This window comes from Saccharomyces cerevisiae, chromosome IV (genome assembly GCF_000146045.2).
Source record: "Saccharomyces cerevisiae S288C chromosome IV, complete sequence".
Lineage (NCBI taxonomy): Eukaryota > Fungi > Ascomycota > Saccharomycetes > Saccharomycetales > Saccharomycetaceae > Saccharomyces > Saccharomyces cerevisiae.
The window spans coordinates 264,511-292,304 of NC_001136.10; the positions used below are offsets into that span (position 1 = coordinate 264,511).

At 38.5% G+C, this 27,794-nt stretch overlaps 16 protein-coding genes across 16 annotated transcripts; 7 read left to right on the forward strand and 9 right to left on the reverse strand.

The window, feature by feature from the left end:
- Nucleotide 1: 1 nt before the first annotated feature.
- On the reverse strand, nt 2–454 carry TMA17 (Tma17p; the record flags this gene model as incomplete). The annotated part of the gene is made up of 1 exon (NM_001180169.1): nt 2–454. The coding sequence occupies one exon, from the start codon at nt 452–454 to the stop codon at nt 2–4; it is 453 nt and encodes a 150-aa protein (NP_010173.1).
- A 293-nt stretch (nt 455–747) lies between these two features.
- YDL109C (putative lipase) lies at nt 748–2,691 on the reverse strand (the record flags this gene model as incomplete). Its single annotated transcript, NM_001180168.1, has 1 exon — nt 748–2,691. The coding sequence occupies one exon, from the start codon at nt 2,689–2,691 to the stop codon at nt 748–750; it is 1,944 nt and encodes a 647-aa protein (NP_010174.1).
- Nucleotides 2,692–3,187: 496 nt separating this feature from the next.
- Nucleotides 3,188–4,189, forward strand: KIN28 (TFIIH complex serine/threonine-protein kinase subunit KIN28; the record flags this gene model as incomplete). Its single annotated transcript, NM_001180167.1, has 2 exons — nt 3,188–3,215; nt 3,297–4,189. 2 exons carry the CDS (start codon nt 3,188–3,190, stop codon nt 4,187–4,189), a joined length of 921 nt encoding a protein of 306 aa, NP_010175.1.
- Nucleotides 4,190–4,410: 221 nt separating this feature from the next.
- On the forward strand, nt 4,411–5,466 carry MSS2 (Mss2p; the record flags this gene model as incomplete). The annotated part of the gene is made up of 1 exon (NM_001180166.1): nt 4,411–5,466. One exon carries the CDS (start codon nt 4,411–4,413, stop codon nt 5,464–5,466), a length of 1,056 nt encoding a protein of 351 aa, NP_010176.1.
- Nucleotides 5,467–5,711: 245 nt separating this feature from the next.
- On the reverse strand, nt 5,712–7,391 carry PHO2 (Pho2p; the record flags this gene model as incomplete). Its single annotated transcript, NM_001180165.1, has 1 exon — nt 5,712–7,391. One exon carries the CDS (start codon nt 7,389–7,391, stop codon nt 5,712–5,714), a length of 1,680 nt encoding a protein of 559 aa, NP_010177.1.
- Nucleotides 7,392–7,878: 487 nt separating this feature from the next.
- NSE4 (Smc5-Smc6 complex subunit NSE4) lies at nt 7,879–9,087 on the forward strand (the record flags this gene model as incomplete). Its single annotated transcript, NM_001180164.1, has 1 exon — nt 7,879–9,087. The coding sequence occupies one exon, from the start codon at nt 7,879–7,881 to the stop codon at nt 9,085–9,087; it is 1,209 nt and encodes a 402-aa protein (NP_010178.1).
- A 55-nt stretch (nt 9,088–9,142) lies between these two features.
- QRI7 (putative N(6)-L-threonylcarbamoyladenine synthase) lies at nt 9,143–10,366 on the reverse strand (the record flags this gene model as incomplete). Its single annotated transcript, NM_001180163.1, has 1 exon — nt 9,143–10,366. The coding sequence occupies one exon, from the start codon at nt 10,364–10,366 to the stop codon at nt 9,143–9,145; it is 1,224 nt and encodes a 407-aa protein (NP_010179.1).
- A 271-nt stretch (nt 10,367–10,637) lies between these two features.
- Nucleotides 10,638–12,071, reverse strand: QRI1 (UDP-N-acetylglucosamine diphosphorylase; the record flags this gene model as incomplete). Its single annotated transcript, NM_001180162.1, has 1 exon — nt 10,638–12,071. One exon carries the CDS (start codon nt 12,069–12,071, stop codon nt 10,638–10,640), a length of 1,434 nt encoding a protein of 477 aa, NP_010180.1.
- Nucleotides 12,072–12,361: 290 nt separating this feature from the next.
- Nucleotides 12,362–15,655, forward strand: POL3 (DNA-directed DNA polymerase delta POL3; the record flags this gene model as incomplete). The annotated part of the gene is made up of 1 exon (NM_001180161.2): nt 12,362–15,655. One exon carries the CDS (start codon nt 12,362–12,364, stop codon nt 15,653–15,655), a length of 3,294 nt encoding a protein of 1,097 aa, NP_010181.2.
- A 141-nt stretch (nt 15,656–15,796) lies between these two features.
- Nucleotides 15,797–17,338, reverse strand: DUN1 (serine/threonine protein kinase DUN1; the record flags this gene model as incomplete). Its single annotated transcript, NM_001180160.1, has 1 exon — nt 15,797–17,338. One exon carries the CDS (start codon nt 17,336–17,338, stop codon nt 15,797–15,799), a length of 1,542 nt encoding a protein of 513 aa, NP_010182.1.
- Nucleotides 17,339–17,601: 263 nt separating this feature from the next.
- On the reverse strand, nt 17,602–18,666 carry GET3 (guanine nucleotide exchange factor GET3; the record flags this gene model as incomplete). The annotated part of the gene is made up of 1 exon (NM_001180159.1): nt 17,602–18,666. The coding sequence occupies one exon, from the start codon at nt 18,664–18,666 to the stop codon at nt 17,602–17,604; it is 1,065 nt and encodes a 354-aa protein (NP_010183.1).
- A 242-nt stretch (nt 18,667–18,908) lies between these two features.
- On the forward strand, nt 18,909–19,934 carry BUG1 (Bug1p; the record flags this gene model as incomplete). Its single annotated transcript, NM_001180158.1, has 1 exon — nt 18,909–19,934. The coding sequence occupies one exon, from the start codon at nt 18,909–18,911 to the stop codon at nt 19,932–19,934; it is 1,026 nt and encodes a 341-aa protein (NP_010184.1).
- A 136-nt stretch (nt 19,935–20,070) lies between these two features.
- Nucleotides 20,071–20,655, reverse strand: SNU23 (U4/U6-U5 snRNP complex subunit SNU23; the record flags this gene model as incomplete). The annotated part of the gene is made up of 1 exon (NM_001180157.1): nt 20,071–20,655. The coding sequence occupies one exon, from the start codon at nt 20,653–20,655 to the stop codon at nt 20,071–20,073; it is 585 nt and encodes a 194-aa protein (NP_010185.1).
- Nucleotides 20,656–20,880: 225 nt separating this feature from the next.
- Nucleotides 20,881–22,185, reverse strand: RPN6 (proteasome regulatory particle lid subunit RPN6; the record flags this gene model as incomplete). The annotated part of the gene is made up of 1 exon (NM_001180156.1): nt 20,881–22,185. The coding sequence occupies one exon, from the start codon at nt 22,183–22,185 to the stop codon at nt 20,881–20,883; it is 1,305 nt and encodes a 434-aa protein (NP_010186.1).
- A 363-nt stretch (nt 22,186–22,548) lies between these two features.
- Nucleotides 22,549–25,002, forward strand: PMT1 (dolichyl-phosphate-mannose-protein mannosyltransferase PMT1; the record flags this gene model as incomplete). The annotated part of the gene is made up of 1 exon (NM_001180154.1): nt 22,549–25,002. The coding sequence occupies one exon, from the start codon at nt 22,549–22,551 to the stop codon at nt 25,000–25,002; it is 2,454 nt and encodes an 817-aa protein (NP_010188.1).
- Nucleotides 25,003–25,398: 396 nt separating this feature from the next.
- On the forward strand, nt 25,399–27,630 carry PMT5 (putative dolichyl-phosphate-mannose-protein mannosyltransferase PMT5; the record flags this gene model as incomplete). Its single annotated transcript, NM_001180152.1, has 1 exon — nt 25,399–27,630. The coding sequence occupies one exon, from the start codon at nt 25,399–25,401 to the stop codon at nt 27,628–27,630; it is 2,232 nt and encodes a 743-aa protein (NP_010190.1).
- Nucleotides 27,631–27,794: the final 164 nt, after the last annotated feature.

The following is a 27,794-nucleotide window of genomic DNA, read 5'->3' on the forward strand; positions in this document are numbered from 1 at the left end:
CTTAAATGAATATGCTGTTTGGTGTCACGACGTCCACATTTGAATTGTCCATGTCAACGTCAGGGCCCTTGTTGGTGTTGTCCTTTGCCTCTACCTCGTGCTTACTCTTGCCATGGCCCGTCTTTCTATATACCGTTTCTTGCTCCAATGCGTCCACTCTCTCATTGTAATTGTTTAGCACAATTTCGTTCTCCCTGACAGAGTCCTTGTACAGCGCCAGGTCTCCCGAATCAATGTTCTCCAAGTCGTCGCTGTCGTCAGCTTCAAGACGGTCGTCAGCACCCTCCAACTTAGCTATGTATTTACCCAAGCGGGCGTTAGACCTCTGCAAATGATTGATACTGTTCTCAATTTCTGTTTTAATCTGTGCCAACTCCATGTCGGACATGCCGCTTATCGCCGTCTTAAATTCTTCGATCTGGATTGGTCTTCTGATACCGCCTGCTGAGCACATTATGTTACTTGTAGTAGTTATTATGTTTTGATTTGCTTTATGTTTTATAAAGATCTTACCCCTCTTTTTGTCAAGAGAAATAAGCTTCTGAAGTATTGTTTTCCTGGTGAAAAGTGTCTTATTTATATGGAGAAGGGATATTCGGCCTCGGTTTTAGGGGAGGAGCTGAAGAGTTGTCCCGCTCGAAAAAGACCCGTAAGCGCATTTATCGAACTACGAAGTAAAATGGACTTTCGTAGGTGTGGACAATAGTAAATTGCAAGTCAATCCCGGGATGACGTCAAGATAGACAGTCAATCTGTCACAGAGGAATGCTTGCTAATCCAGGAGCTGGCGAGCTGGCTAGCTGTGGAGACTATTCCACCATGGTACACACTAGGATCCTCGATCTTGGTGAGCCATGAGTAGAACTTGTTTGGTTCCACCCCTCCGGTTGCCATGTTTATATCTTCCTCAGCAAACTGTTTATCTTGCATTGGTGAGGCGATTGGGTCATCTCTTTGGAAATGGGCGGTAACAAGGTGGTCAACCACCGGCCAGCCGTAAGCGTTGGAAAACCTTCTTCTTACGATGATGTTATTGTGGGCATCTGGTTTCAGCAATACCACGACTTTCCTCCAATGCATCCCCTTGTGCCAGCGGCGTGCTATGATTTCCTCCATCTCTTTTCTCGTCTTCCTCGTTTCGCCTTCCTTGGCTGCTGTTCCTTCATAAAGTGTTGGTGATGGAGGCGGTAAATTCTTTTCTGTGTAGATCTTATCATGTATGATTGTTGCGACCCTTGCATCGGGATCTGAGAAGAACTTTGCGTCGGGGCATGGTGATAGAAGCACAGACTTCATAGATTTGATGACGGAAGCATTCATCAAGCGTTTAGATTTCTTGTCGCAGTTATTTTCCTTGCTCTTCCAAAACGTGTTCCATGACGATGCATTGATTCCATCATCATCATTAGCAACATCGCTATGATTTGGAAGTTCCCCAATAGGACTTACTTCAGGCTGGAAGAGAGGATCACAAGGTGCCGTAGTTTGACCTCCCAGTTTCTGAAGTAATTGAGAGTAGTCCAAAAAAAGTAAAGAAGAGGAGTACAAGGGAACTATTCCGTCGTTGACGGCATTAGCATAAAGTGTTCTTCTTTTGAATCGAGCAAGCACACTGATTAAGGATTCCTCGGATAGCAGGTAAAGTAGGGGCTTATCACCATAATTTCCATCCTTAAGACCCAGTTCTTGCCCCGTAGTACCAATGATACCCATCGACAATGACATTTTTACGTAATTGGGCGTGCTGGTAGCAATGCCTAGCAATGGTGACGCCAGTGAGATAAAATTGATTGGCTCCACTTTCTTAAAGAAATATGGATATTTGGTCTTTATGTAACAAATAGCAAAAGTTTGTGTTAATCCACCCAGGGAATGACCAATAAATGAAATTTTCCCAACAGAGTCATCATATAACTCGTCGATGATGTAGTTTGCCAATCCAACACCCAAAAACTTAATACCCTTCTCAGTCTCACAAGCATTCTTCATATATCCCTTAATAACTAGTCGCTCATTTGGATTGTTCATTTGAGCCTTGTATATTTCTTCCATTAAGTATTCCATATCTGCCGAAACGTTTGATTGAAAACCATGCGTGAGAATGACTAAATGGGATTTTTGCGACATGTCTATGGGTCGTGGTACTTTCCATATATCTGCGGTGGTAAGTCTATGCACCGATAATCCTGTGTGTAAAATATTGCAGGCTTTATCAGGCAATGAATCATTACATCGTATTTTTCTTTTCAAAGAGGCCTTTGAATTGCCGACTACTATCTCAAAAGTTACCTTAGTTTCTTTATTAAATAGTATTTGACTGACAATATCCACTATCCATACATAGCGTGGCTTAATGTGGTGCAAGGACAACTCTGCAATAAACTTTTGTTGTGCCTGTAGGTTTGATTGAAATACTGGTTTATCCGCCGAACATATGATCTTATACGAGCTTTCGTAATCTTTTGCTCGCACGTCACAATATAAGATAAATGGGCCCAATAGATAGGCTGGTTTATAGGATAGCTTTGTGGTATTTTTGATCTTTACCCATAGGGAATCCAGTGTGATATCAGCGGGAATACTATCACCCTGGTATAGCTCATATGTAATAACGTATCTTTCTAACTCACCTAACTTTACTGACGACTGATTGTGGTATAGCACTTCATCAGCACTCCTGCCAGCTTCCATATTACTACCGTTTCCCCGATGTTTTTGGGTGAATAAGGTCAGGTGAGCATTTTTTGTACTGATATTTTTTCTCTTTGTTTGCAGACACAACGCTTGCTGTTAATACGCTAAAAACATACCACACTACCTTGAACAAATCCTCCAAGAGAAATTTGTAAGAATTCAGAAGCGGTTTCAGGGGAAGTCGGCTTAGTTGTCAATTGTAATTGAAAATCACCCTCTAATTTGAAAGATTTTCAGTTTCAATAAGACATCAATCTTGCCAGTTTGTAATTTTTTGGTATATAGAAATGGTCTTCAAGCATAAGCCTTAAGAAAGATTCGTCCATTGGATGAACCTACAATTTTTTTTGTGTTATGATGTGAAGCTTCATTTGAAGCATTGTGCAGAGAATATTACAAGTAGATTCAAAAAACACATTGAAAAAAAATACAAGTGAAATCACAGTTACTTAAAAGTCATCAAAAAAAATATTCCCGGCCTCAGAGCGAACATATGAAAGTGAATATGGAGTACACAAAGGGTATGTGGGGGTTATATATTGTCGTCTTTCTTTTAACATTCAATAATGATACTAACGTTGATTAATGATGATTCATCGCAGAAAAGAAAGTTGGTGAGGGTACTTATGCGGTTGTTTACTTGGGTTGTCAACACTCTACTGGAAGAAAGATTGCTATTAAGGAGATCAAAACATCCGAATTTAAAGATGGTTTAGATATGTCAGCTATCCGTGAAGTTAAGTACCTCCAAGAAATGCAGCATCCGAACGTCATAGAACTAATAGACATATTTATGGCTTATGATAATTTAAATCTCGTTCTGGAGTTCCTACCAACTGATCTAGAGGTGGTAATAAAAGACAAATCAATACTGTTTACACCAGCAGATATTAAGGCATGGATGCTTATGACTTTGAGGGGCGTGTATCATTGCCACAGAAATTTCATTTTGCACAGGGATCTGAAACCAAACAATTTATTATTTTCACCTGATGGCCAGATAAAAGTAGCAGATTTCGGTCTAGCAAGGGCGATACCGGCCCCACATGAGATACTGACAAGTAACGTCGTAACAAGATGGTATAGAGCGCCAGAATTGTTGTTTGGAGCTAAACATTACACATCGGCTATTGATATCTGGTCAGTAGGCGTTATATTCGCGGAATTAATGCTAAGGATACCTTATTTACCAGGACAGAATGATGTCGATCAAATGGAAGTAACGTTCAGGGCCTTAGGGACACCTACAGATAGAGATTGGCCCGAAGTTTCTTCCTTTATGACGTATAACAAGTTACAAATATATCCGCCCCCTTCAAGAGATGAATTGAGGAAAAGGTTCATTGCTGCTAGCGAATACGCCTTAGATTTTATGTGTGGAATGCTAACGATGAACCCACAAAAGAGGTGGACCGCTGTTCAGTGTTTAGAAAGTGATTATTTCAAAGAATTACCACCACCAAGTGACCCGTCTTCAATAAAAATACGTAACTGATATGATTTTATAAAATTTGTAGAATCTGTGTTATTGACATTAGATGTATCCTCAACATATACAAATAAACTTCTTGATGCGTCTTGTTTTTTGGTGTTGAATTTTAACTCTTTTCCATCATTATGGAATTCGTTTTTAGATTTTAACAACAACAATATGAGGGGAGACAAACAGTAGCAGACGAAAACGAAAACAAAAGCAAGAAATATCTGATCTAAAATATGCAGAGGTTTGTCAGTAAGTTTGTTTCCACACCACCAGTACCCAAAAAGTTTCAAGAGATTTTCCCGAAGAAACGTACGGTTAACAAAATTTTATTCCAGTTAGATACAAGGCTTACATACCATGAAATGTACCCGATATTTCTGCAGGTATCACAAAATACTAATGAAGAGAATATCCCATGGAGGAAGAAATACCCCTATATAAGGAGTTCAGACATTATGCAGATGCGAAACGTCTTGATAACTCTAAGGACGCAGAACAAATTCGTCCACAAAGACTTATTAGCTATGGAGGATAAATTATTGAATATTGCTGCCGAACTTGGCAACAACGATGCTATATCCATCCTAAGCTTCAACGTGATACATGAATATAAAAAGGAAAACGTCAAATCCAGTTATGAAAAAGACATTGAAACGGCTAATGAATTCATAAAGAAGCTGTATGCGCGTAACCATCATTTAACGGTTAAATTAATAGGGGACCTGTTTTTCGAAAACAAAACTTACGATAAGGCTGAGAAATATTACCAAGAGTTCTTGAAATTGGAAAATAGTACCAAATTGGCAGGCGAAGTTCACGGAAAACTTGGGGAAATCCAAATAAAGCAAGTCAATGGTTTTTTGAAGGCAGAAAAGTCATGGCTGAGTTGTATAGAACTGCTGGAAATTGAAAGAAGTTCACGTTGGTACTTTCTGTTAGCGAGGTTATATATGAGTTCAGAGCCCATGAAAGCCAAAGCCTTGCTAGAAAATTGTGCATCAATTGGATTTAAAGAATGCTTTAAAACATTAGGATTTCTTGAATTAAACTATTTCAATAATTATGAAAGGGCGAAAGAATGGTTCAAAACGGGTATGGAAATAATGGACTTGGAATGTTTCTTTGGATTTTTCGATTGCTGTGTGAAAGAAGAGAATTTTAAAGGTGCACGAGATTGCCTAGAAAGCGTAAAAAAGCTAGGGAATGATAAAGACAAGAAAACAATGATAAATGTCTTTCTTGAAAGTAGAAAAGATTCCATAAAGTTGCTGGACAAAGCACGGCTTTAAATGTCTGATCGATTCTTTTTGCGATTTATATAAGGACACATGTCTCCACCTATAACGCGAGCTTGTAAATATCTATATACCCATCTGATAATGTTCAAAAAAGTCAGCTAAGTAAGTAAAATAATAAGGACAATAAAATTAAAATGTCATACAATGTTACCTATGAAATAATTAGGAAATACTGTTAGAGTAATATTTAGAGTTGAAAATGCAATCGCAAAAAAAAAAAAACAGAATTATTTTCATCATATCCATCTATGCTCGTCAGTTAGTTCGTTAGTGTTCTTCAAAAAATCTGGAGTATTTGGGAGTTCACTATCAGTCGGTAAAGACAACAAATGATCATTTGGATTTGCAACAATATCAGCATCGTTGGATAAATGTTCTTGCGCTAGATGATTCTCCTCATTATTAGCATTATGATTGTTATTGCTGTTGACGGTAGTATCCAGTAAATTGAGCGTATCATCCTTGCTAGCTTGACGTCCATTATTAGAGCCTTGTCCGTTGTTGGTGTTGGTTATCGAACTCGATAACAGATCATGATCGAAGAAGAGAGAATCTTCTAAATTTGTATTTGGATTTGAGTCTGTTGCACTTGAATTTGTATTCAGAAAGGGAGGGGCAATATTCTGTTGTGGAACTGCAGCAGTGGGGATCGCTGTATTGATCGTAGGTAATATTTCATTCGATGATTTATAGTCTAGAATTAGAGAATTCATGAATCTTAATGATTTCTGTAAACCTTTCAAAGTGTGAGGAATATTCGAACCACCAACAAATGCGTCATTTACCTGTCTACCTTCTGAGAAATCATCACATATGGACCACTGATTGTTCAAATTTGGATCTTCATCAGGAGCATTATTTAAAAAGTAAACAGCAAAAGTGGGTGATCTGGTGACTGTTAGCTTCAATTCTCCAAAGTTATCCTTAGCATTCCTCTTATCCTCACTACTATTATCATTGTCTTCATTACTGTTATCGTCGTTATCATCATCATTATTAGTATTACTATTGTTTTTATCGCTTGTGTTGTTACTATTTATTATATCGTCGTCAGTTTCTAAAGTTAGAGAGCAATTCGTGACTGAACTTAATGGGAAAAAGATCCTGAAGAGAATTTTAGTATTATTTGCCATGGCACTAAAAAAATAGTTTATTTCTGAGTTTTTCTTGGATATCAAAACCATTAAATCTGTGGCATTCGACATTATGTTATTAATCTTTATTGGCGATAGGTTTCTCAACTCCTTTATAGACTGAAAGTTCCTTCTTTGCAGTGCGCCGCTTTTCATTCTATTCCAACTTCCCACAGTAATTGAGCAAATGTCAAAAAAATAATAGTTGTTGTTGCTGTTCAGCGGAATACGGTCGAAAAAAGTCAGGTCTTCATCGTGAAATATGGATGAAGTACTTGTTGTAGTGACCAAATTGTTGTCTGTACTCCCACGATCGTAATCGTTGGCAATATCACGGGATTGTGACGAGGGGATTGTGTCCTTATTACTTCCATGCTGCTTTTTCCTCAATTTAGCTCTTCTGTTCTGAAACCAAATTCTGACGTTTTTTTCAGGCATTCCTATCAGATCTGATATTTTCTTTCTTTCTACCAAAGAGGGTGTTGGATTTATTTCAAATTTACGCTTTAGCACATCTAGTGCTTCACCCTTTGCGCGAGTCCTCTTGGGCCTTTGAGGTCCACTATCTGATGCATTCGATGAAGCACTCATATCATTAGTATGTTGGTCGTGGTCGTGCTCCAGGTTTTGAGTTTGAATTGGTTGTGGTTGTGGTTGTTGCTGTTGATTATGTTGTTGATCATGTTGTTGCTGTTGTTGTTGTTGTTGGTCATGTTGCAAATAATCCAAATCTGTAGCAAAATGTGTGTTAAAATCGTGATCGTACGAGAATTCTTCCATCATAGCGTATTGTATACGTTATTTAGCAGTAAGCCGTGACTTGTCTAGCCCTGTTGAATGTCTCCTTAGTTGTCTTTGCGTCTTTTAATAGAGGTTTCAACAGTTCCCTGGAGCTTGTGATTTACTAAATCTGCAATTCTGGATATGCCGCATCGTCCGAAGTGATGTATTAAAATACTGCTCATAATGTGCAACATTTACTATCATCTTGTGCCAAAAAGTGACCTTATGTCCGCATGTTAAAAGACTATTGTTGCTAAGCTATTTTACACTATCCTTGATCGTTCACAGATTACTCACACATGGTTTTACTTAGACGACAAACAATCCCACACTTTTAACTCCATATACTGTTAAGTACCAGAGATAAAGGAAACGCGCAACGCGTTAACAGAAAAGGTGAAATAATATCAAGAAGATGAGATAAATACTAGTAGCAGACAATCAAGAAATCAGAGTTTTGCAAAAAAAAGAGAGTACAGACAGAGACATGTCTAGTACAGTAATATCTAGAAAGAGGAGAAACAGCACTGTTACTGAGCCTGACAGTAGCGGAGAAACAAGAAAACAAAAGAAGTCGAGAAGTGATGAAAAGAGCTCATCTTCTAAGGATGGTGACCCCCAGCTAGAATTTAAAGTTTTACAGGGATATAGGGACCTGGAAAGTGAAATGCACAAAGGCAGAGCTCAGGTGACCAGAACAGGAGATATAGGTGTTGCTATGGACAATCTGAACGCTGTGGATTCCCTATTCAATAAGGTTATTGGTATAAAGAATAATGGATTGTTTGCTCATGATGCTAGAGCAATGGTTAGTATAAGTGAATTGGCTCAAATTTCTGTGAGAAATTTGAAGTTTGATGATTCGAGGAGTATGGTCAATTTAGAAAACATAGTAAATTCCTTGAAAAGATACATGCTAAAAGAGCATTTCAAGCTTAATAATATCGCCGAAAATAGGAATGATTTGACGCTTGCCGCTGATGAACAATCCGCAGCAGACCAGCAAGAGGAAAGTGATGGAGATATCGATAGGACGCCTGATGATAATCATACAGATAAAGCTACTTCCTCTTTCAAAGCGACATCTATGAGGCATAGTTATCTACAGCAGTTTTCTCACTATAATGAGTTTTCTCAATTTAATTGGTTTAGAATAGGTGCTCTCTACAATACTATAAGTAAAAATGCCCCAATTACCGACCATTTAATGGGACCTTTATCCATAGAAAAGAAGCCACGAGTGTTAACTCAACGAAGAAGGAATAATGACCAAGTTGGTGAAAAGATCACCGCTGAGAAAATCACTCAGCATTCTTTAAACTCCACACAGCAAGAAACTACCCCTGAACAGGTCAAGAAATGTTTCAAAAAGCTTTCAAAAAAATTAGGCCCAGAAGGTTCCATTAATCTTTTTAAATTTATTATAGACCCAAATTCATTCTCGCGATCCATCGAAAATCTTTTCTATACCAGTTTTTTGATCAAAGAGGGAAAACTATTGATGGAACACGATGAAGAAGGTTTACCCACAATTAAGATAAAACAAAGCATAAGTCACACAGATTCAAGAAGTAAAGAAATTGAGAGACAAAGGCGTCGTGCCGCTCATCAGAATCACATTATTTTTCAAATGGACATGCCTACTTGGCGAAAACTAATAAAGAAATACAACATCACTTCACCATTCTTAGACTAACAGCGATAGAGCGCTGCATATAATATGTACAGTTTTTTTTTTTTTTTTTTTTTTTTCATAGCTGGTCCGTTCTCCAACCATCAACACTTAATAGGTCATTCAATGGCCATTGCCTAATTGGACATATATCTAAATCACTAACTAATCGTAAGCTTTCCCATATCTCGATACCTGCCCAGCCGATCATAATAGAGTTGTCACTACAAAGGTCCATAGGAGGATAATAAAAATTAAAAAAGCTTGTGGAGTTCAACGTCCCCAATTCCGTTTCTAATTTTGTTCTCAACCTTTGATTACTACTCACTCCACCAGAACATACAAATTCACGCACGTTTTTAAACTTTTCCGGTTGTGACTTGAGCACGTGCTTCAGTTTATTTATTATATGGTCGAAAACAGATTCCTGTACTTGATATGCAATTGACCGTATTTCGCGTTCTGGCAGTTCCTGGATTTCTGTTTTACCTAGTTTTGTCAAATTAGTTCTTAATGCTGTGATAAATGCTGAAAACGAAAACGAAAGCATGTTTCTTTTACTAGCGCTGTTTTTTAACGGACTGGGCATTTCTAGTTTTAAAGCAAAATCTTGGTCGTTAATATCTTGATTAATAAATTTCTCCATTTCTCTAGCGATCATTGTTCCCTTGAATCCAAGCTCTCTGCCACATTTATCTAATGAGTCACCCACTGCAATATCGATAGTATCACATAATATTTCGTGATCGTCAATTGCTCGTGACAAAACAAACGTAGTATGACCACCACTAACCAGCAGGCTAACAAAGGGAAATTGAGGCACTTTTCCATTTGTACCCATTCTTGGTATCAGCAAGTGTCCCAGCATGTGATGCACACCAATCAGTGGTTTGTTCCAGGCAACAGCTAAACCTTTTGCAAAATCTAATCCTCCTGATAATGAACCAGGCATACCAGGGCCTCTTGTAACACATATGAGATCAATTCCTTCTCTCGCATTGCTTTCTATCAGGGCTCTTTCGGTTAAGGGTCCTATCCGAGCTTGGTGATGGATATGAGCCTTTGTTGGTATAATACCTCCTTCGTCAATACTATCTAAAGTATCTTTCAAATTGGCTAGCACATTAGGAGCTGCACTTTTTGAGAACCTGTCCAAAACTGAAACGCATGTATCATCGCAAGAAGTCTCAATGGCTAAAACTTTATAGCCTTTTCTTAACTGTATTGGTCTGTTGAATGCACGCCTCTGCCAAATTCTATAGTTATCGAGGAGAAATCTTCCGGTTCCTTTTATTGATATCATAATGAAAAAAAAAGTTTCTATCCTTTCTTCTACTCTACTTATTTCAGAGCTTGAGAATCGCTGTTTGCTTTAATTTCATTGTCAATTAATCATCGCGCAATGAAGATGCCACTCTTTCCATTGGCAGAGCGGATCCGCCAAATAGAAATTACATAAAACAAGTAATTTAGCTATTTTTCAGAGTACGAAATATTTTATTATATATATTGAATCACAATTACGAGTACTTTTCAATTACATGTTAAAAGTGCTTCATAAGTAGCTCAAACAGTTATTTTTCTAATACTATACCACTTCTGTCAAAGACTTTACCTTTGAACTGGGATAGATTTTCACCTGCATAACTCAATTTGCTGGAAACTTCGACTAGTACCCCATCTTTTACAATAGCGCCTGCATCTTCCAACCACGAGGTTCCTAGTTTCAAATATGCTAGTCTGCTGGTCTCAGGATTATCGTTCTTAGAACCAGGACCGTTTTTTAAAGGTGAAAATTCTTTGCATCTATCTACTTCTAAGCACCCAAACTTGTTCAGTGGTACAGTGTCAAAGACATCAAATATGAATTGCTCTAATTTTATACCGTTTGGTTCGGTAGGCTTAGTGTACTTGCCGGTAACACTATCATAAGCTGGAATTTTCTTCTTCGCAATGTGATATGGCATATTCTCACACCACTGATCCAAATCACGTTTTAGTAAATCCACTAGGTAATAATGATTTACAATGTTGCCTGCGCGTAGTTTTAATAAGCCATCTTTATCCTTTGCTTCAGCCAATTCATTGGAAATTTCAGAATATTCTATGACACATGGTTTCTCGTTTTTAGTAGCAATTAACCCAACTGATTCATGCGCATCTCTCTTTCTAACGGCTTTGGTGGCCAGTTCGAAGCCATGCTTGATGGCAAAACCAATAAATACAGGGTCTGCGATTTTAGATAGGACATTATCGACACAGTACATGTAAACATGCTTGATTCCTCTCCTATCAAAGTCTTCGTTCAACTTGTTTTCCTTGATGGCACGGTAGAGTCCACCATTTCCATCTGGTGATTGAGATAGGTTTACTGGGTCTTTCATTAGGAAATGCTTCCCGGTTAAATCAAAGGCAGGCAGGGTTCCCTGGTTGAAGAACGTAATTTGTTCTTTATTCAAGCCAAAATAATTGTGTTCTTGAAAGTATGCCTCAGTAGCCGCTCTAGTGGGGCCTGATGTCATAATATACCAAGGAATTTCTACCTTTTTGTCCTTTACCATATCTTGCAACCTGATCAACTTTTCAGCTTGAATTTGAAAAAGAGATTTCTTAGAAGGCAATCCAATGTCGTAACAGCCCTTTGGTTGAGAGGATCCTAACCGCGTACCTTGTCCGCCAGCCATTAAAATCACTGCGACTTCACCCTTGCCAATAGCTTCAAGGCCTAAACGCCAGTATTCATTTTCTTTCTTACTGTTGCCAATAAGCGACTCGTACGAAGTAGGGGGCAATGGTGAAATTTCGACGCCAGTATCCTTAGAAGAGTTAGCTAGTGAGAATTTAATAGCATTTTGACAGTCTTCCAGTAGTTTTGCAGGGGACCTCTTGGAAGATATTTGCTCCAGGTTTGAAAGCAATTCTTCTTGGTCTTTGCGAGACAAGCTTTCCCAATTGTGGAAAAGTTGACTTTGTCCGGCTTCAATGAATAGCTGTTTTGTGTCAGTCATAGTTGCAGTTCGATCTGGTGTTCTCCTTTATATCTGCGTTTCTTTGCAGCGTTCTTGCTTGACGGTTGATCTTGGTTTTGTGTGGTAAAAGTATGCCTTAACGTAATAGGCAATTTTTCGTATTACGCGTAACTTTTTATTCTATAAAATGTTCAATGAGGACATCTGCTATTCGCTTATGAAGAACAAACACTCAGTACTACTGATCTAAGGCAATTTTCAAGGATAAAGGAAAATAGATATTGAGCACTTGCTATTAAGCATTAATCTTTATACATATACGCACAGCAATGAGTGAAAAAAGATCCCTTCCCATGGTTGATGTGAAGATCGATGACGAGGATACTCCCCAGTTGGAAAAGAAAATCAAACGGCAATCAATAGATCATGGTGTTGGAAGTGAACCTGTTTCAACAATAGAGATTATTCCGAGTGATTCTTTTCGAAAATATAATAGTCAAGGCTTCAAAGCAAAGGATACAGATTTAATGGGTACGCAATTAGAGTCTACTTTTGAACAAGAGCTATCGCAAATGGAACATGATATGGCCGACCAAGAAGAGCATGACCTGTCATCATTCGAGCGTAAGAAACTTCCAACCGATTTTGACCCAAGTTTGTATGATATTTCTTTCCAACAAATTGATGCGGAACAGAGCGTACTGAATGGTATCAAAGATGAAAATACATCTACCGTGGTAAGGTTTTTTGGTGTCACTAGTGAAGGACACTCTGTACTTTGTAATGTTACAGGGTTCAAGAACTATCTTTACGTCCCAGCGCCCAATTCTTCCGACGCTAACGATCAGGAGCAAATCAACAAGTTTGTGCACTATTTAAACGAAACATTTGACCACGCTATTGATTCGATTGAAGTTGTATCTAAACAGTCTATCTGGGGTTATTCCGGAGATACCAAATTACCATTCTGGAAAATATACGTCACCTATCCGCATATGGTCAACAAACTGCGTACTGCGTTTGAAAGAGGTCATCTTTCATTCAACTCGTGGTTTTCTAACGGCACGACTACTTATGATAACATTGCCTACACTTTAAGGTTAATGGTAGATTGTGGAATTGTCGGTATGTCCTGGATAACATTACCAAAAGGAAAGTATTCGATGATTGAGCCTAATAACAGAGTTTCCTCTTGTCAGTTGGAAGTTTCAATTAATTATCGTAACCTAATAGCACATCCTGCTGAGGGTGATTGGTCTCATACAGCTCCATTGCGTATCATGTCCTTTGATATCGAGTGTGCTGGTAGGATTGGCGTCTTTCCGGAACCTGAATACGATCCCGTCATCCAAATTGCCAACGTTGTGAGTATTGCTGGCGCTAAGAAACCATTCATTCGTAATGTGTTTACTCTGAATACATGCTCACCCATAACAGGTTCAATGATTTTTTCCCACGCCACTGAAGAGGAAATGTTGAGCAATTGGCGTAACTTTATCATCAAAGTTGATCCTGATGTTATCATTGGTTATAATACTACAAATTTTGATATCCCTTATCTTTTAAACCGTGCAAAGGCGCTAAAGGTGAATGATTTCCCATATTTTGGAAGGTTAAAAACCGTTAAGCAAGAAATTAAAGAGTCTGTGTTCTCTTCGAAGGCTTATGGTACAAGAGAAACCAAAAATGTCAATATTGACGGCCGATTACAGTTGGATCTTTTGCAATTTATTCAGCGTGAGTATAAACTAAGATCCTACACGTTGAATGCAGTCTCTGCGCACTTTTTAGGTGAACAGAAGGAGGATGTACATTATAGCATCATTTCTGATCTACAAAATGGCGATAGTGAAACAAGAAGAAGGTTGGCCGTTTACTGTTTGAAAGACGCCTACCTGCCTTTAAGGCTTATGGAAAAACTAATGGCGTTAGTTAACTATACAGAAATGGCTCGTGTTACAGGTGTGCCATTTTCATATTTACTAGCTCGTGGTCAACAAATTAAAGTTGTTTCTCAACTATTTCGAAAGTGCCTGGAGATTGATACTGTGATACCTAACATGCAATCTCAGGCCTCTGATGACCAATATGAGGGTGCCACTGTTATTGAGCCTATTCGTGGTTATTACGATGTACCGATTGCAACTTTGGATTTCAATTCTTTATATCCAAGTATTATGATGGCGCACAACCTATGTTATACAACACTTTGTAACAAAGCTACTGTAGAGAGATTGAATCTTAAAATTGACGAAGACTACGTCATAACACCTAATGGAGATTATTTTGTTACCACAAAAAGAAGGCGTGGTATATTACCAATTATTCTGGATGAATTAATAAGTGCTAGAAAACGCGCTAAAAAAGATCTGAGAGATGAGAAGGATCCATTCAAAAGAGATGTTTTAAATGGTAGACAATTGGCTTTGAAGATTTCAGCTAACTCTGTCTATGGTTTTACAGGAGCGACGGTGGGTAAATTGCCATGTTTAGCCATTTCTTCATCTGTTACTGCTTATGGTCGTACCATGATTTTAAAAACTAAAACCGCAGTCCAAGAAAAATATTGTATAAAGAATGGTTATAAGCACGATGCCGTTGTGGTTTACGGTGACACTGATTCCGTTATGGTAAAGTTTGGTACAACAGATTTAAAGGAAGCTATGGATCTTGGTACCGAAGCTGCCAAATATGTCTCCACTCTATTCAAACATCCGATTAACTTAGAATTTGAAAAAGCATACTTCCCTTACCTTTTGATAAATAAAAAGCGTTATGCAGGTTTATTCTGGACTAATCCTGACAAGTTTGACAAGTTGGACCAAAAAGGCCTTGCTTCTGTCCGTCGTGATTCCTGTTCCTTGGTTTCTATTGTTATGAATAAAGTTTTAAAGAAAATTTTAATTGAAAGAAATGTAGATGGTGCTTTAGCTTTTGTCAGAGAAACTATCAATGATATTCTGCATAATAGAGTAGATATTTCAAAGTTGATTATATCAAAGACGTTAGCCCCAAATTACACAAATCCACAGCCGCACGCCGTTTTGGCTGAACGTATGAAGAGGAGAGAGGGCGTTGGTCCAAATGTTGGTGATCGTGTGGACTATGTCATTATCGGTGGTAATGATAAACTTTACAATAGAGCAGAAGATCCATTATTTGTACTAGAAAACAATATTCAAGTGGATTCGCGCTATTATTTAACTAATCAATTACAAAATCCAATCATTAGTATTGTTGCACCTATTATTGGCGACAAACAGGCGAACGGTATGTTCGTTGTGAAATCCATTAAAATTAACACAGGCTCTCAAAAAGGAGGCTTGATGAGCTTTATTAAAAAAGTTGAGGCTTGTAAAAGTTGTAAAGGTCCGTTGAGGAAAGGTGAAGGCCCTCTTTGTTCAAACTGTCTAGCAAGGTCTGGAGAATTATACATAAAGGCATTATACGATGTCAGAGATTTAGAGGAAAAATACTCAAGATTATGGACACAATGCCAAAGGTGCGCTGGTAACTTACATAGTGAAGTTTTGTGTTCAAATAAGAACTGTGACATTTTTTATATGCGGGTTAAGGTTAAAAAAGAGCTGCAGGAGAAAGTAGAACAATTAAGCAAATGGTAAAAAACGATAGGGTGGCACATCATATTAGGATTAAGAAAGGCTAACAACTTTTTGCATGTTGGTGGATATATATGTATATATAAATAGATACTTGGAAAAATCCAGATTCAAACAATGTTTTTGAAATAATGCTTCTCATGTTTAGAGGCAAGATAATTCTGAGTATGTTTTGGGTATTTTATTGTCAGTAATTTGTAAACGCTGCAATTCTAATGAGACCGAGCTTTGTTGCTGTATGTCATTGAACCAAGGGTGGTTCAAAGCTTCATCTATATTGTACCTTTCATCAGGATTTAGGACCAAAAGATTGGATATTAAATGTAGTACTGAGTCATCGATTTTATCCCAGTACGGAGAGTAAAACGCATACTTAGCTTGTAAGATCTGTTCCTTCAATGAAGGTGGCCCCAATTGATCACTGAATGGAGGAAAACCACATAAACAGACATATAATATGACACCAGCACTCCAAAGATCTACTTTTGATGTGTATCCTTTCTTTGTGAGGACTTCGGGCGCTACATAAGAAGGCGTACCACAAAGTGTGTTTGTGAATTGCATTTCTCCTGTAAATTTTGCTAGGCCAAAATCCGCTATTTTAACTTGAATATCAATTTCATCTTCATCCCATGGGCCAAGTTGGACTTGACTTGGATTTTCGCGCCTTGTTATATTTAATAAGATATTTTCTGGCTTGATGTCTCTGTGAATGATGTTTTGCTCATGCAGATACTTCAATCCGGTAAGTAACTGTTTGAATAGAGCTTTGGATTCATCCTGTCTCAAACATGTTTTTCTGACGATTCTTTCAAATAGTTCGCCATCGTCGATCTTTTCCAGTACCAAATATTTTTGAATCTGAGATTTGCTGATTGGCTCTACAAAACTATCTAGTAAGTTGACAATGTTTGGATGTTGCACTCTCATTAGGATGTTAGTTTCCTCCCTAAATTGTTTATTCTTTTTTTGGTCGTCATTTTGCTGAGCGTGGAATATTTTCACAGCTACTTGCTGACCAGTTTTTTTGTTTTTGGCTTCTTTCACCAGGGCGTAGTGCCCTGCACCTAATTCTTTACCTAATAAATATTTATCAAAGAACGACACAGGCCTTGTCTTATTCAGTTTTCTAATTGCGGCACTCGTTGTAGCATTTTGGCTACTTGTAGCACTTATTTGCGGTTTCTTGAAAACTTCGTCGTCGTTCTTATATGAACGACTTTCTGAACTTACCTTTTCATCGTCATTTTCGATGTCAGTAGAAGATGAAGATGCGTACTTGAACAAAAAGGAGCAACTTTTGCCAAAGACAATTCTGTCACCATTCTTAAGGATGTAGTCTTTCTTCACCAAACGATTACCATTAATAAAAGTTCCGTTTCTGCTCTTATCGATAACATTAATCAAATTTCTTTGGAAATTATCCACATCCATTTGCAGTAGATGAAACTCAGCATGGAAAGTCGAGATGTCAGGCTCACTCAATATAACGTCGCACGACCTACTTCTACCGATTGTAGTAACGTTTCTATTTGTTATTTCCACTTTTTGCTCCTTTCCGGGTATTAAGTTCACCAGATGGCCCAGACAAGTGTATTCTGAGCTGGGCTTATTACTTCGTTGCTGTCTTTTGAATGAAGAGTCAGTTACATCACCAGAGTGCTCTCTTTTCGTGGACAAACTCATCTTCACTATAATTGCCTTTTTTACTGTATGTTAAGCCCCTTTACTTGTTACTCTCGACTATAAAGGGTTCTCATTTCCTCCTTTTTCAACAATATCTAATAATTTTCCAAAATCATTTGAAAAATACCATGGAAATAAAATGGAAAAAAGTAAACAAACGCGTCGCGTCACGTAATTTTTTTCTTTTCACACACATACCATCGTATTACTATTTTTTCTATGGTTATATGTCGTATGTATCTATTTATGGTATTCAGGGGCTTCTATTCCTTATCTTCTAACTCATAAATGACTTTGCCATCAGTAATAGGGTTATATTCTTTGTTTAGGAACTGTGAGAACTTTGTTAAGTTATTTAAGCCTCTGATTTCTCCAGCACATAATGGCATTTTAACGACATGGAAATCTTCGTACAATTCGTCGATTTGGTCCAAGTACTTCTTTTGCATCTTCCATCTTGCCTGACATCTCTTACAGTTGTGCTCTTGATCGTTTTCAGCAAATAATAATTGGTTGACAATGATGGAATTAACGTCCATATCGTAGGAAATCAATTCCTGAATTAGTCTTTCAGTTTCATATAAGGATAAGAATTCACTGATACAAACGCAAACAAAAGTCGTTAGGTCAGGATCCGTGAATTGTTGTCTGATGGTCTCGACATTAGCCTTTAACTCGTTCAATTTTCCAGAGATATCGACATTACCTGCGCCCATAAAAGAGTTTAGCATTGGGCCCAATTTGTTGGTAATTTCACCGAACTTTTCCAAAAGCTTGGATAAAGTATTTGGTAGTTGTAGAAATCTTAATGTGTGGCCAGTTGGAGCAGTGTCAAAAATAACAGTATCGAAGGTTTCACCTTCGCCCTGTTCTTGCCTTTTAATGTGCTTCATGACTTCCATGAAGGATAAAGCTTCGTCGATACCAGGGATGGAACCGGTCAAATCAGCAAGAGCACCACCTTGAAGCAAGCTTCCTAGATCGTCACCTTGACCGTCACTTCCGTTATTGTTAGCGCGTGAAACTGCCATGTCGTTCATATCCTTCAAAGCAGCGGATGGATCGATTTCCATACATGATAGATTATTCATGCCTGTCACCTTTCTGGCGTCTTTACCAAATTTCTCACCGAATGCATCACTTAAGTTATGGGCAGGATCAGTAGAGATCAGTAGGAACTGTTTGTTTGGTTGACTCAAAGCCATTTGGATAGCAATGGAACATGATGAAGTAGTCTTACCAACACCACCTTTACCACCAACGAAAATCCACTTATGAGTGGTAGAGGTAATTAAAGAGTGCAAATTAGGTTCCACGGTTAAATCCATAATTACAATGTGATGATCTTCTTGTTCTTGTCGTACGTTTTCCTAAACGCTGCGTTGGCTTCCCTCAACTTGTTTGAAGTTGCCACCGTTTTATCCATTTTCGCTTTTGAAAAAAAAAAAATGGTTGAGAATCCCCAGCACTATTAATTAGTACTATTGTTACGAAGATCTTGTGATAAAAAAGGGATGTAATAATTTGCATTGAACCAACCTGAATTGAGCAAGTTTATCATATAGTTACAATGTCTGAACAGGAGTCTGATGAAGTTAAGCGTATGAAACAATTGGAAGAGGCTAGAAAGAGAGTAGAAGAATTGAAGAAAAAGAAAAATAAAAAGAATAAAGGTAAGAAGAATAAAAATAGCAGTGCCACAGGCTCTATAGGATCTGAAACTCCTGATTTAGAGGGCACACCAGGCGAAGAGTCCACACAGGAGGAGACTGTGAAAGCAAATTCCACCAAAAGTGAAAACAACGATCAAAATGACGTGGATGAGGAGAGTGAAGAAAAAGAAATAGAACAGGTTAAATCAGATCCTTCGGGCACAACAGAAAAAGATATTGAGGAAATAAATAGTACTTCATCAAATGTGGGAAAGGATGATGCAGAAAACACAAAAAAAGAGGAAGTTCAAGAAGTTATAAAAAATAACAACGATGAGCAAACAGCAGATGCCGGAAAGACCATAGAACCACAAGAGGAAAAGAAAATTGTACAAACTCAAGAAGGAAACGAACCTTCAAATACATCAGAAGCAGCAGACGATTTATTTGCCAATGACGGCAATGAAGAATCTGACTTTCTCACCACGATTAAAAAGCAAAAAGAAGAAGATGAGTTGACCAAACTAAGGGCGGAAAATGAGAAACTCACACAGGAAAATAAACAACTGAAATTTTTGAATATGGAAAATGAAACTACTGTCGATGACCTACAGGATCAATTGCAGGAAAAAGAAGACATCATTAATGGTTTACAAAACGATTTGCAAACCGCAAGGGATGAATTAATTGCCGCAGTAGAAAAATTAAAATTAGCAGAAGCTAAGGCAGCAAGAAATACCACAGCAACTCCTATTCAATTTGCGGATTTCAACACTTCAAGCAATAATCTAACTCCCTCACAATCTGTAACCAATTCTGGTACGCAGGTGGCCCACGGGAATAATATGGAAGTGGATCGCGTTATGCTGAACAAATGGCGCCAGTGGAACGTAGACATGACCACTTGGAGAAGTATTGGTTCTGGCCCAATAATGGAATTTTGAGAATGAATATTTTCGCGTATATATTTTAATTAAGGGTTTATATACATAAAAGATATATCTAATGATCTGATCTGAGTCCCGACTTTTTATATGTGCTCTATGCTTGTATTATGCTCATTTATCTTTACTTGGTTTCTCATTTTTTAGAGGTGGCAAAATTGGAAAATCCCATCATTTGACTGACTTTTGATTCACTCTCAATAGAAGGCTTAGTAGCCACTTTCTTTGCTTTCTCCACATCTGTGTCCAAAAGCCTTTTCCTCTTGGACTGAGTCTCCATAGAACGCACCTCTACAAAATCCTTTATCAAGTTATGATAGCACAACTCAAACTCCTCTTGCGGTACGTCATCATTATCTCTTATATCTATAATTAACGGTTCATCAAACAAATTTTCAAATTTTATTGCATGGACCTTGTGGTTGAGATGATCAATGTATTGTAAAGTGTCTTTGAAGGTTAGGTTACAAATATCGCAGTAAAATCCGAACTTCTTTCCCCTCTTGAAAGACGATAAGCTCTCTGTATTTGCTGTTAGTTTCCTTTTATTTAGGTCTTTTAGCGAGCCCTTGATTAAATGATCGTAATTTGTATATTTGGATTTTAAAGCTTGTAATTCAATCGGTGTTAGCGTAGCCTTTAAGGATCGATCGTCATAGCCGCTTCTAGCCTGCTCAGCATACTCCTCTCTATCCCAAGTTCTTCTGCCAAAATTCGACATTAGCTTTCTCGAATTTTTGTCAGCTAAGGCTTGTAGGAACTTCTGGTTTTGATGAACTTTCGCATCAACTGTTTTCTATTTAGCGGCGCATTCGATTAAACTTCTTCCTTTCTTAGGAGAAAAAAAAGAAAAATCATACTTATGTATTTTCTGCATTTTATAAGTTTATTTAGGAATTCTTACTCTGGTACTTGTGAGTATACATACATATATATACATGTAAACCTAATACAAGACACTTGCCTTTTCAAATAGTTGATCGACGACTTTATTTAGTTGCCCGACTAATTCCAATGCAGAGTCGTACGTGGCATCCTGATTCGGAGTTTCGTAAACGTAAAGCCAACCATTACCTTGATCCAGAACACCGTAGAATATCTTATCTAGTATCATTTGGGAGAGCTTTCCTTCAACTTGTTGAGTATCCAGACCGATTATTTTGGAAATGTGGGATATTTCCACACATTCAAATGGCTCAATAATCTTACACAAATTGGACTCTAATAACGTGTCGTATAATGCATTGAAATGGGATCTTGTTAGTTCATCGCCCATTAGTTCCTTCTCGTATTGCTTTAGCGCCGTGTTGAAGTCTAAAAGCGATCTGTTGTTATAAGCCTCAGCGACAGCTTTCATGGCATCAATGCCTCGGGACTGGTACGTTTCCTTTGTGTATTTTGCGTTTAGGATGTTTTTTACGTCATCAATAAGGTTCAGCATGATCTTAGACAATAGCATGTATTTCAACACTTGACATGCCTTTTCGTAGGAATTATGCGTAGTCAAATTGTGGTAGCTTTCAAAACTTTCGAAGAAATACGAAAATGCAGTTTTGTAGTCTTTATCTTCACAGTGCAGGATACCACTCATCAAGTCCAGCTCCGCAACTGTTTGTGTAGGACAGTATATGGAGTTAGCGGCCGTCCTTGCTGCAGTCAACGAGGCCTTGGACTTGGCTAGATTCCTCAGTTTATGGTAAACTTTACTTTCCAATAGATGTACATCAACCAAAGAGGGCTTGTCGTCCAGCTTTTTGAACTCCCTCAAAAGATCGTTAATCAATGCTAATGAGTCCTTGTACTGTTTCTTTTGATAATGTAAGGTGGCCAATTTGATCGAGAGTGAATGCTTCAAAAACACCCTTTTTTCTCTCTTGGCAAATTCGATGCTTTTCTCGCACACAAAGATCTGATCGTCCAAGGAGTCCGGCACTTGCTCGAATTTTTCAATCAACGTTTTCAATACCTTTACCGTTTTGGATTTGGCAAATTGCATCATATACTCCGTAGAATGAGGAATAAACTCGCGCAATTTGTCCTTTGCACCCATAGTCACGTATAACTGTCCTAATTCCAATATGCTTGTCTCCTGTTCATTTCTACGCTTGTCATCCACACTGGCACCGGCAGCGGCGCTGCTCTGTGAGCTGTCTTTATCCAGCAGGCTCAAATAGACTTGTTCTGCCTCATTATACTGTTTTTCATTAACCAGTCTCCTGGCCTCTTCTAATTTCGAACCTGGCAGAGACATGAAGTTCCTCGTTTATAGATTAATCACCAATTGTCCTCTTTCAGCGCTTCTGTTAGTTGGCCTTATTTAACGGATCTTTGCTTCAATTACGCTTTCTACCAACATTTGCCACCCTTGGAACCAGAAGAGAATATACATCATTCGGGGTTGCCCTGCCCATTTATATCGTATATTGTGATGATATACCTTTTTTTTTTTTTTCGCTGCGTTTTTTTTCTCGACACGTGTCGAAGAAGAGTTTGGCGTTTCTAAGCAGATCTTGATTATTTTCGAGCAGCAAAACAAGACAAACAGGTGCATTGTTAAAGCGAGGTAGTATCAGAAGAGCCTATCAAGAAACAGCTAACAGCTACAAGCACGGTCATGTCGGAAGAGAAAACGTACAAACGTGTAGAGCAGGATGATCCCGTGCCCGAACTGGATATCAAGCAGGGCCCCGTAAGACCCTTTATTGTTACCGATCCGAGTGCCGAATTGGCCTCGTTACGAACCATGGTCACTCTTAAAGAGAAGCTGTTAGTGGCCTGTCTTGCTGTCTTTACAGCGGTCATTAGATTGCATGGCTTGGCATGGCCTGACAGCGTGGTGTTTGATGAAGTACATTTCGGTGGGTTTGCCTCGCAATACATTAGGGGGACTTACTTCATGGATGTGCATCCTCCTCTTGCAAAGATGTTGTATGCTGGTGTGGCATCGCTTGGTGGGTTCCAGGGTGATTTTGACTTCGAAAATATTGGTGACAGCTTTCCATCTACGACGCCATACGTGTTGATGAGATTTTTCTCTGCTTCTTTGGGGGCTCTTACTGTTATTTTGATGTACATGACTTTACGTTATTCTGGTGTTCGTATGTGGGTTGCTTTGATGAGCGCTATCTGCTTTGCCGTTGAAAACTCGTACGTCACTATTTCTCGTTACATTCTGTTGGACGCCCCATTGATGTTTTTCATTGCAGCTGCAGTCTACTCTTTCAAGAAATACGAAATGTACCCTGCCAACTCGCTCAATGCTTACAAGTCCTTGCTTGCTACTGGTATTGCTCTTGGTATGGCATCTTCATCCAAATGGGTTGGTCTTTTCACGGTTACATGGGTGGGTCTTTTATGTATCTGGAGACTATGGTTCATGATTGGGGATTTGACTAAGTCTTCCAAGTCCATCTTCAAAGTAGCATTTGCCAAATTGGCCTTCTTGTTGGGTGTGCCTTTTGCCCTTTATCTGGTCTTCTTTTATATCCACTTCCAATCATTAACTTTGGACGGGGATGGCGCAAGCTTCTTTTCGCCTGAATTTAGATCTACACTAAAGAACAATAAGATCCCCCAAAATGTCGTTGCTGATGTCGGCATTGGCTCCATTATCAGCTTGCGTCATCTCTCTACCATGGGCGGTTATTTGCATTCTCATTCACACAATTATCCAGCTGGTTCGGAACAACAACAAAGCACTTTATATCCTCACATGGATGCCAATAACGATTGGTTGTTGGAACTTTACAACGCACCCGGCGAATCTTTAACAACATTCCAAAACCTAACCGATGGTACCAAGGTCAGACTATTCCACACTGTTACAAGATGTAGATTACACTCTCATGACCATAAGCCACCCGTTTCAGAAAGCAGCGACTGGCAGAAGGAGGTTTCTTGTTATGGTTACAGCGGATTCGACGGTGATGCTAATGATGACTGGGTTGTTGAGATTGATAAAAAGAATTCTGCTCCTGGAGTTGCCCAAGAACGGGTCATAGCTTTGGACACAAAGTTTAGATTGAGACATGCTATGACAGGCTGTTATTTGTTTTCCCACGAAGTCAAGTTGCCAGCTTGGGGGTTCGAACAACAAGAAGTTACCTGTGCCTCCTCCGGTAGACATGATTTAACATTGTGGTACGTTGAGAACAACAGTAACCCATTGTTACCAGAAGATACCAAGCGTATTTCCTATAAACCTGCAAGCTTCATTTCTAAATTTATTGAATCCCATAAAAAGATGTGGCATATCAATAAAAATTTGGTCGAACCTCATGTTTATGAATCACAACCAACTTCATGGCCATTCTTGCTACGTGGTATAAGTTACTGGGGTGAAAATAACAGAAACGTCTATCTATTAGGTAATGCGATCGTATGGTGGGCTGTCACCGCTTTCATCGGTATTTTCGGATTGATTGTTATCACTGAGCTGTTCTCGTGGCAGTTAGGTAAACCAATTTTGAAGGACTCCAAGGTTGTTAACTTCCACGTTCAGGTTATTCACTACTTATTGGGTTTTGCCGTCCATTATGCTCCATCTTTCTTAATGCAACGTCAAATGTTTTTGCATCACTACTTACCTGCTTATTATTTCGGTATTCTTGCCCTTGGCCACGCCTTGGACATAATAGTTTCTTATGTTTTCCGCAGCAAGAGACAAATGGGCTACGCGGTAGTGATCACTTTCCTTGCTGCTTCTGTGTATTTCTTCAAGAGCTTCAGTCCAATTATTTACGGTACACCATGGACTCAAGAATTGTGTCAAAAATCGCAGTGGTTGTCTGGTTGGGACTACAATTGTAACACATACTTTTCTTCATTAGAAGAGTACAAAAACCAAACCTTGACTAAACGTGAATCTCAACCTGCCGCCACTAGTACAGTTGAAGAAATCACTATAGAAGGGGACGGTCCGTCGTATGAAGATCTCATGAACGAGGATGGCAAGAAAATCTTTAAAGACACAGAAGGTAATGAACTAGATCCAGAAGTTGTCAAAAAAATGTTGGAAGAGGAGGGAGCTAACATTTTAAAAGTAGAAAAAAGGGCTGTTTTGGAATAAATTTCCCAGTACTCTCCACATTTTTATGTAAAGTCTTCTATAAGCTCTCGAGCGTATAATTAAAAACGAAAATAGACAAAAAAAACATCATGAATAAAAAAAATGTCTTGAAGCTGACTATATTGTCCATCTGCGTTTAGAGACACGTATTCTATTTCGCTCAAATAAGTATGATCTGCAAGTAGTTTCAGTGGTATTATCATTTCGCACCGTTTTTTTTCCAAGAACTCGTTTACGTGCCGCGAAAAGTCTATCGAATAGGCATTCGAGAACAATAGAAAAGGAACAGAAGCGTAGTACATATTATGCATAGACCCGTTTCTTTTCTTCTTTTTCGAAAATATTCTTATTGATTTAACAATTAAGCAGGTGTGTAAGATCATAACTGCTTTAAAGATGAATAAAGAGCATTTGCTGAAGGTGGATCCCATCCCCGATGTGACTATTAAACGCGGCCCTTTGAGGTCTTTTCTCATAACAAAACCCTGTGATAATTTGAGTTCATTACGAACAGTTACTTCATCTAAGGAAAAGCTTCTAGTTGGCTGTTTGCTGATATTTACTGCCATCGTAAGGCTACACAATATCTCCCTGCCAAATAGTGTTGTTTTTGGTGAAAATGAAGTTGGTACATTTGTTTCTCAATACGTGAACAACATATTCTTCACCGATGTTCATCCTCCTTTAGTGGCAATGCTATATGCAACCGTGTCCTCTGTTTTTGGTTATAAAGGGCTTTTCAATTATGGGAACATTGGTACTGAATACACGGCAAACGTTCCATACGTCGCGATGAGGTTCTTTTCTGCTACTTTGGGCATCGTGTCCGTTTTGGTATTATACTTAACGTTACGAGTTTCTGGCGTGAAAATTGCGGTAGCTGCCATTTGTGCAGTATGTTTTGCAATTGAAAACTCCTTTGTAACGTTGTCTCGTTTCACCTTGATAGAGGGACCCTTTGTTTTTTTCATGGCATGTGCAGTTTATTTCTTTAGAAGATCGGAACTTTATTTGCCAAATTCATGTAAAGCAAACAAGTCATTACTTGCTGCGAGCATTGCATTGGGATTTGCAGTTTCTTCAAAATGGGCTGGCCTCTTCACCATCGCATGGGCTGGTATTATTGTCCTTTGGAGAGTATGGTTCATGATTGGTGATTTGTCAAGACCCATTGGTTCTTCTATCAAATATATGGCGTTCCAGTTTACCTGTCTATTAGCTATTCCTGCCTTCATCTATTTTCTCATTTTCAGCGTGCATATTAAGACATTAAACGTGAATGGTATTAGTAGTAGCTTTTTTCCCGCTGAGTTTAGAAAAACTTTAAAATACAACAACGTTATTAAAGAGACTGTGGCAGAAGTTGCAGTGGGTTCCGCTGTTTCACTGAATCATGTTGGAACGGCAGGTGGTTACTTGCATTCTCATCTTCACAATTATCCGGCTGGTTCCATGCAACAACAAGTTACTTTGTATCCTCACATCGACCAAAATAACAAATGGATTATTGAGCTGGCTGAACATCCAAATGAAAATGTCACAAGTTTCCAAAATTTAACCGACGGTACCATAATTAAATTAAGACAGCTTAAGAACGGCTGCAGGTTACACTCACATGACCACAAACCTCCAGTTTCTCAAAATGCGGATTGGCAAAAAGAGGTGTCATGTTATGGATACGAGGGCTTCGAAGGTGATATAAATGATGATTGGATAATTGAAATCGATAAAAAGAGATCAGAGCCGGGACCTGCCCAGGAACATATTAGGGCTATTGAAACCAAATTTAGGCTGAAGCATTATCTAACTGGTTGTTACTTATTTTCACATCCTGAAAAGCTACCTGAGTGGGGATTCGGGCAGCAGGAAGTTACGTGTGCATACTTTGCAAGGGAAGACTTAACTTCATGGTATATTGAAGAAAACGAAAACGAAATTTCTTTGCCAAATCCAGAGAAGGTTTCTTATAAGAAAATGAGCTTTTGGCAGAAGTTTGTTGCTATCCACAAGTTCATGTTCTACCTTAACAATTATATGGATACTAGTCATGCCTACTCATCTGAACCAAAGACTTGGCCTCTTATGTTGCGTGGTATTGATTTTTGGAATGAAAATGGCAGAGAGGTGTACTTTTTAGGTAACGCTGTTTTGTGGTGGTCTGTCACAGCATTTATTTGCACGTTCATCATTGGAGTGGCTGTTGAGCTTCTTGCTTGGAAATTAGGTGTGAATATTCTACGGGATAAGCACATCATAAATTTCCACTATCAGGTCTTTCAGTACTTATTAGGCTTTGCCGCCCACTATTTCCCTTACTTCTTTGTGGGGCAAAAGTTATTTTTGTACGATTATTTGCCGGCCTATTATTTTGGTATCCTAGCATTTGGTCATGCTTTAGACCTGATTTCAACCTATATTTCTAACAAAAGAAACAATACTGGATATATAGTGGTGGCTATTTTCATGGTTGTATGTTTCTATTTCTTCAGCGAGCATTCTCCACTTATTTATGCTACTGGATGGTCGAGTAACCTGTGTAAGAGGTCCAAGTGGTTAGGAAGCTGGGACTTTTATTGCAATTCACTATTACTATCCGATAGCCACTATGAATTAAACGCTGAATCATGATCCATCCACCCGTATTCAGATTGGACATTCGTTTAGCAAAAGATTTAAAAACTACATTTGAGCTAAACTGCGGGAAAGATCTACGTACATATGGAAAAGAACCAGATGTATATGAAAAAAGAGTTCATAACCGGTCACAATGCAACACTTTCCTATCTTGTTCT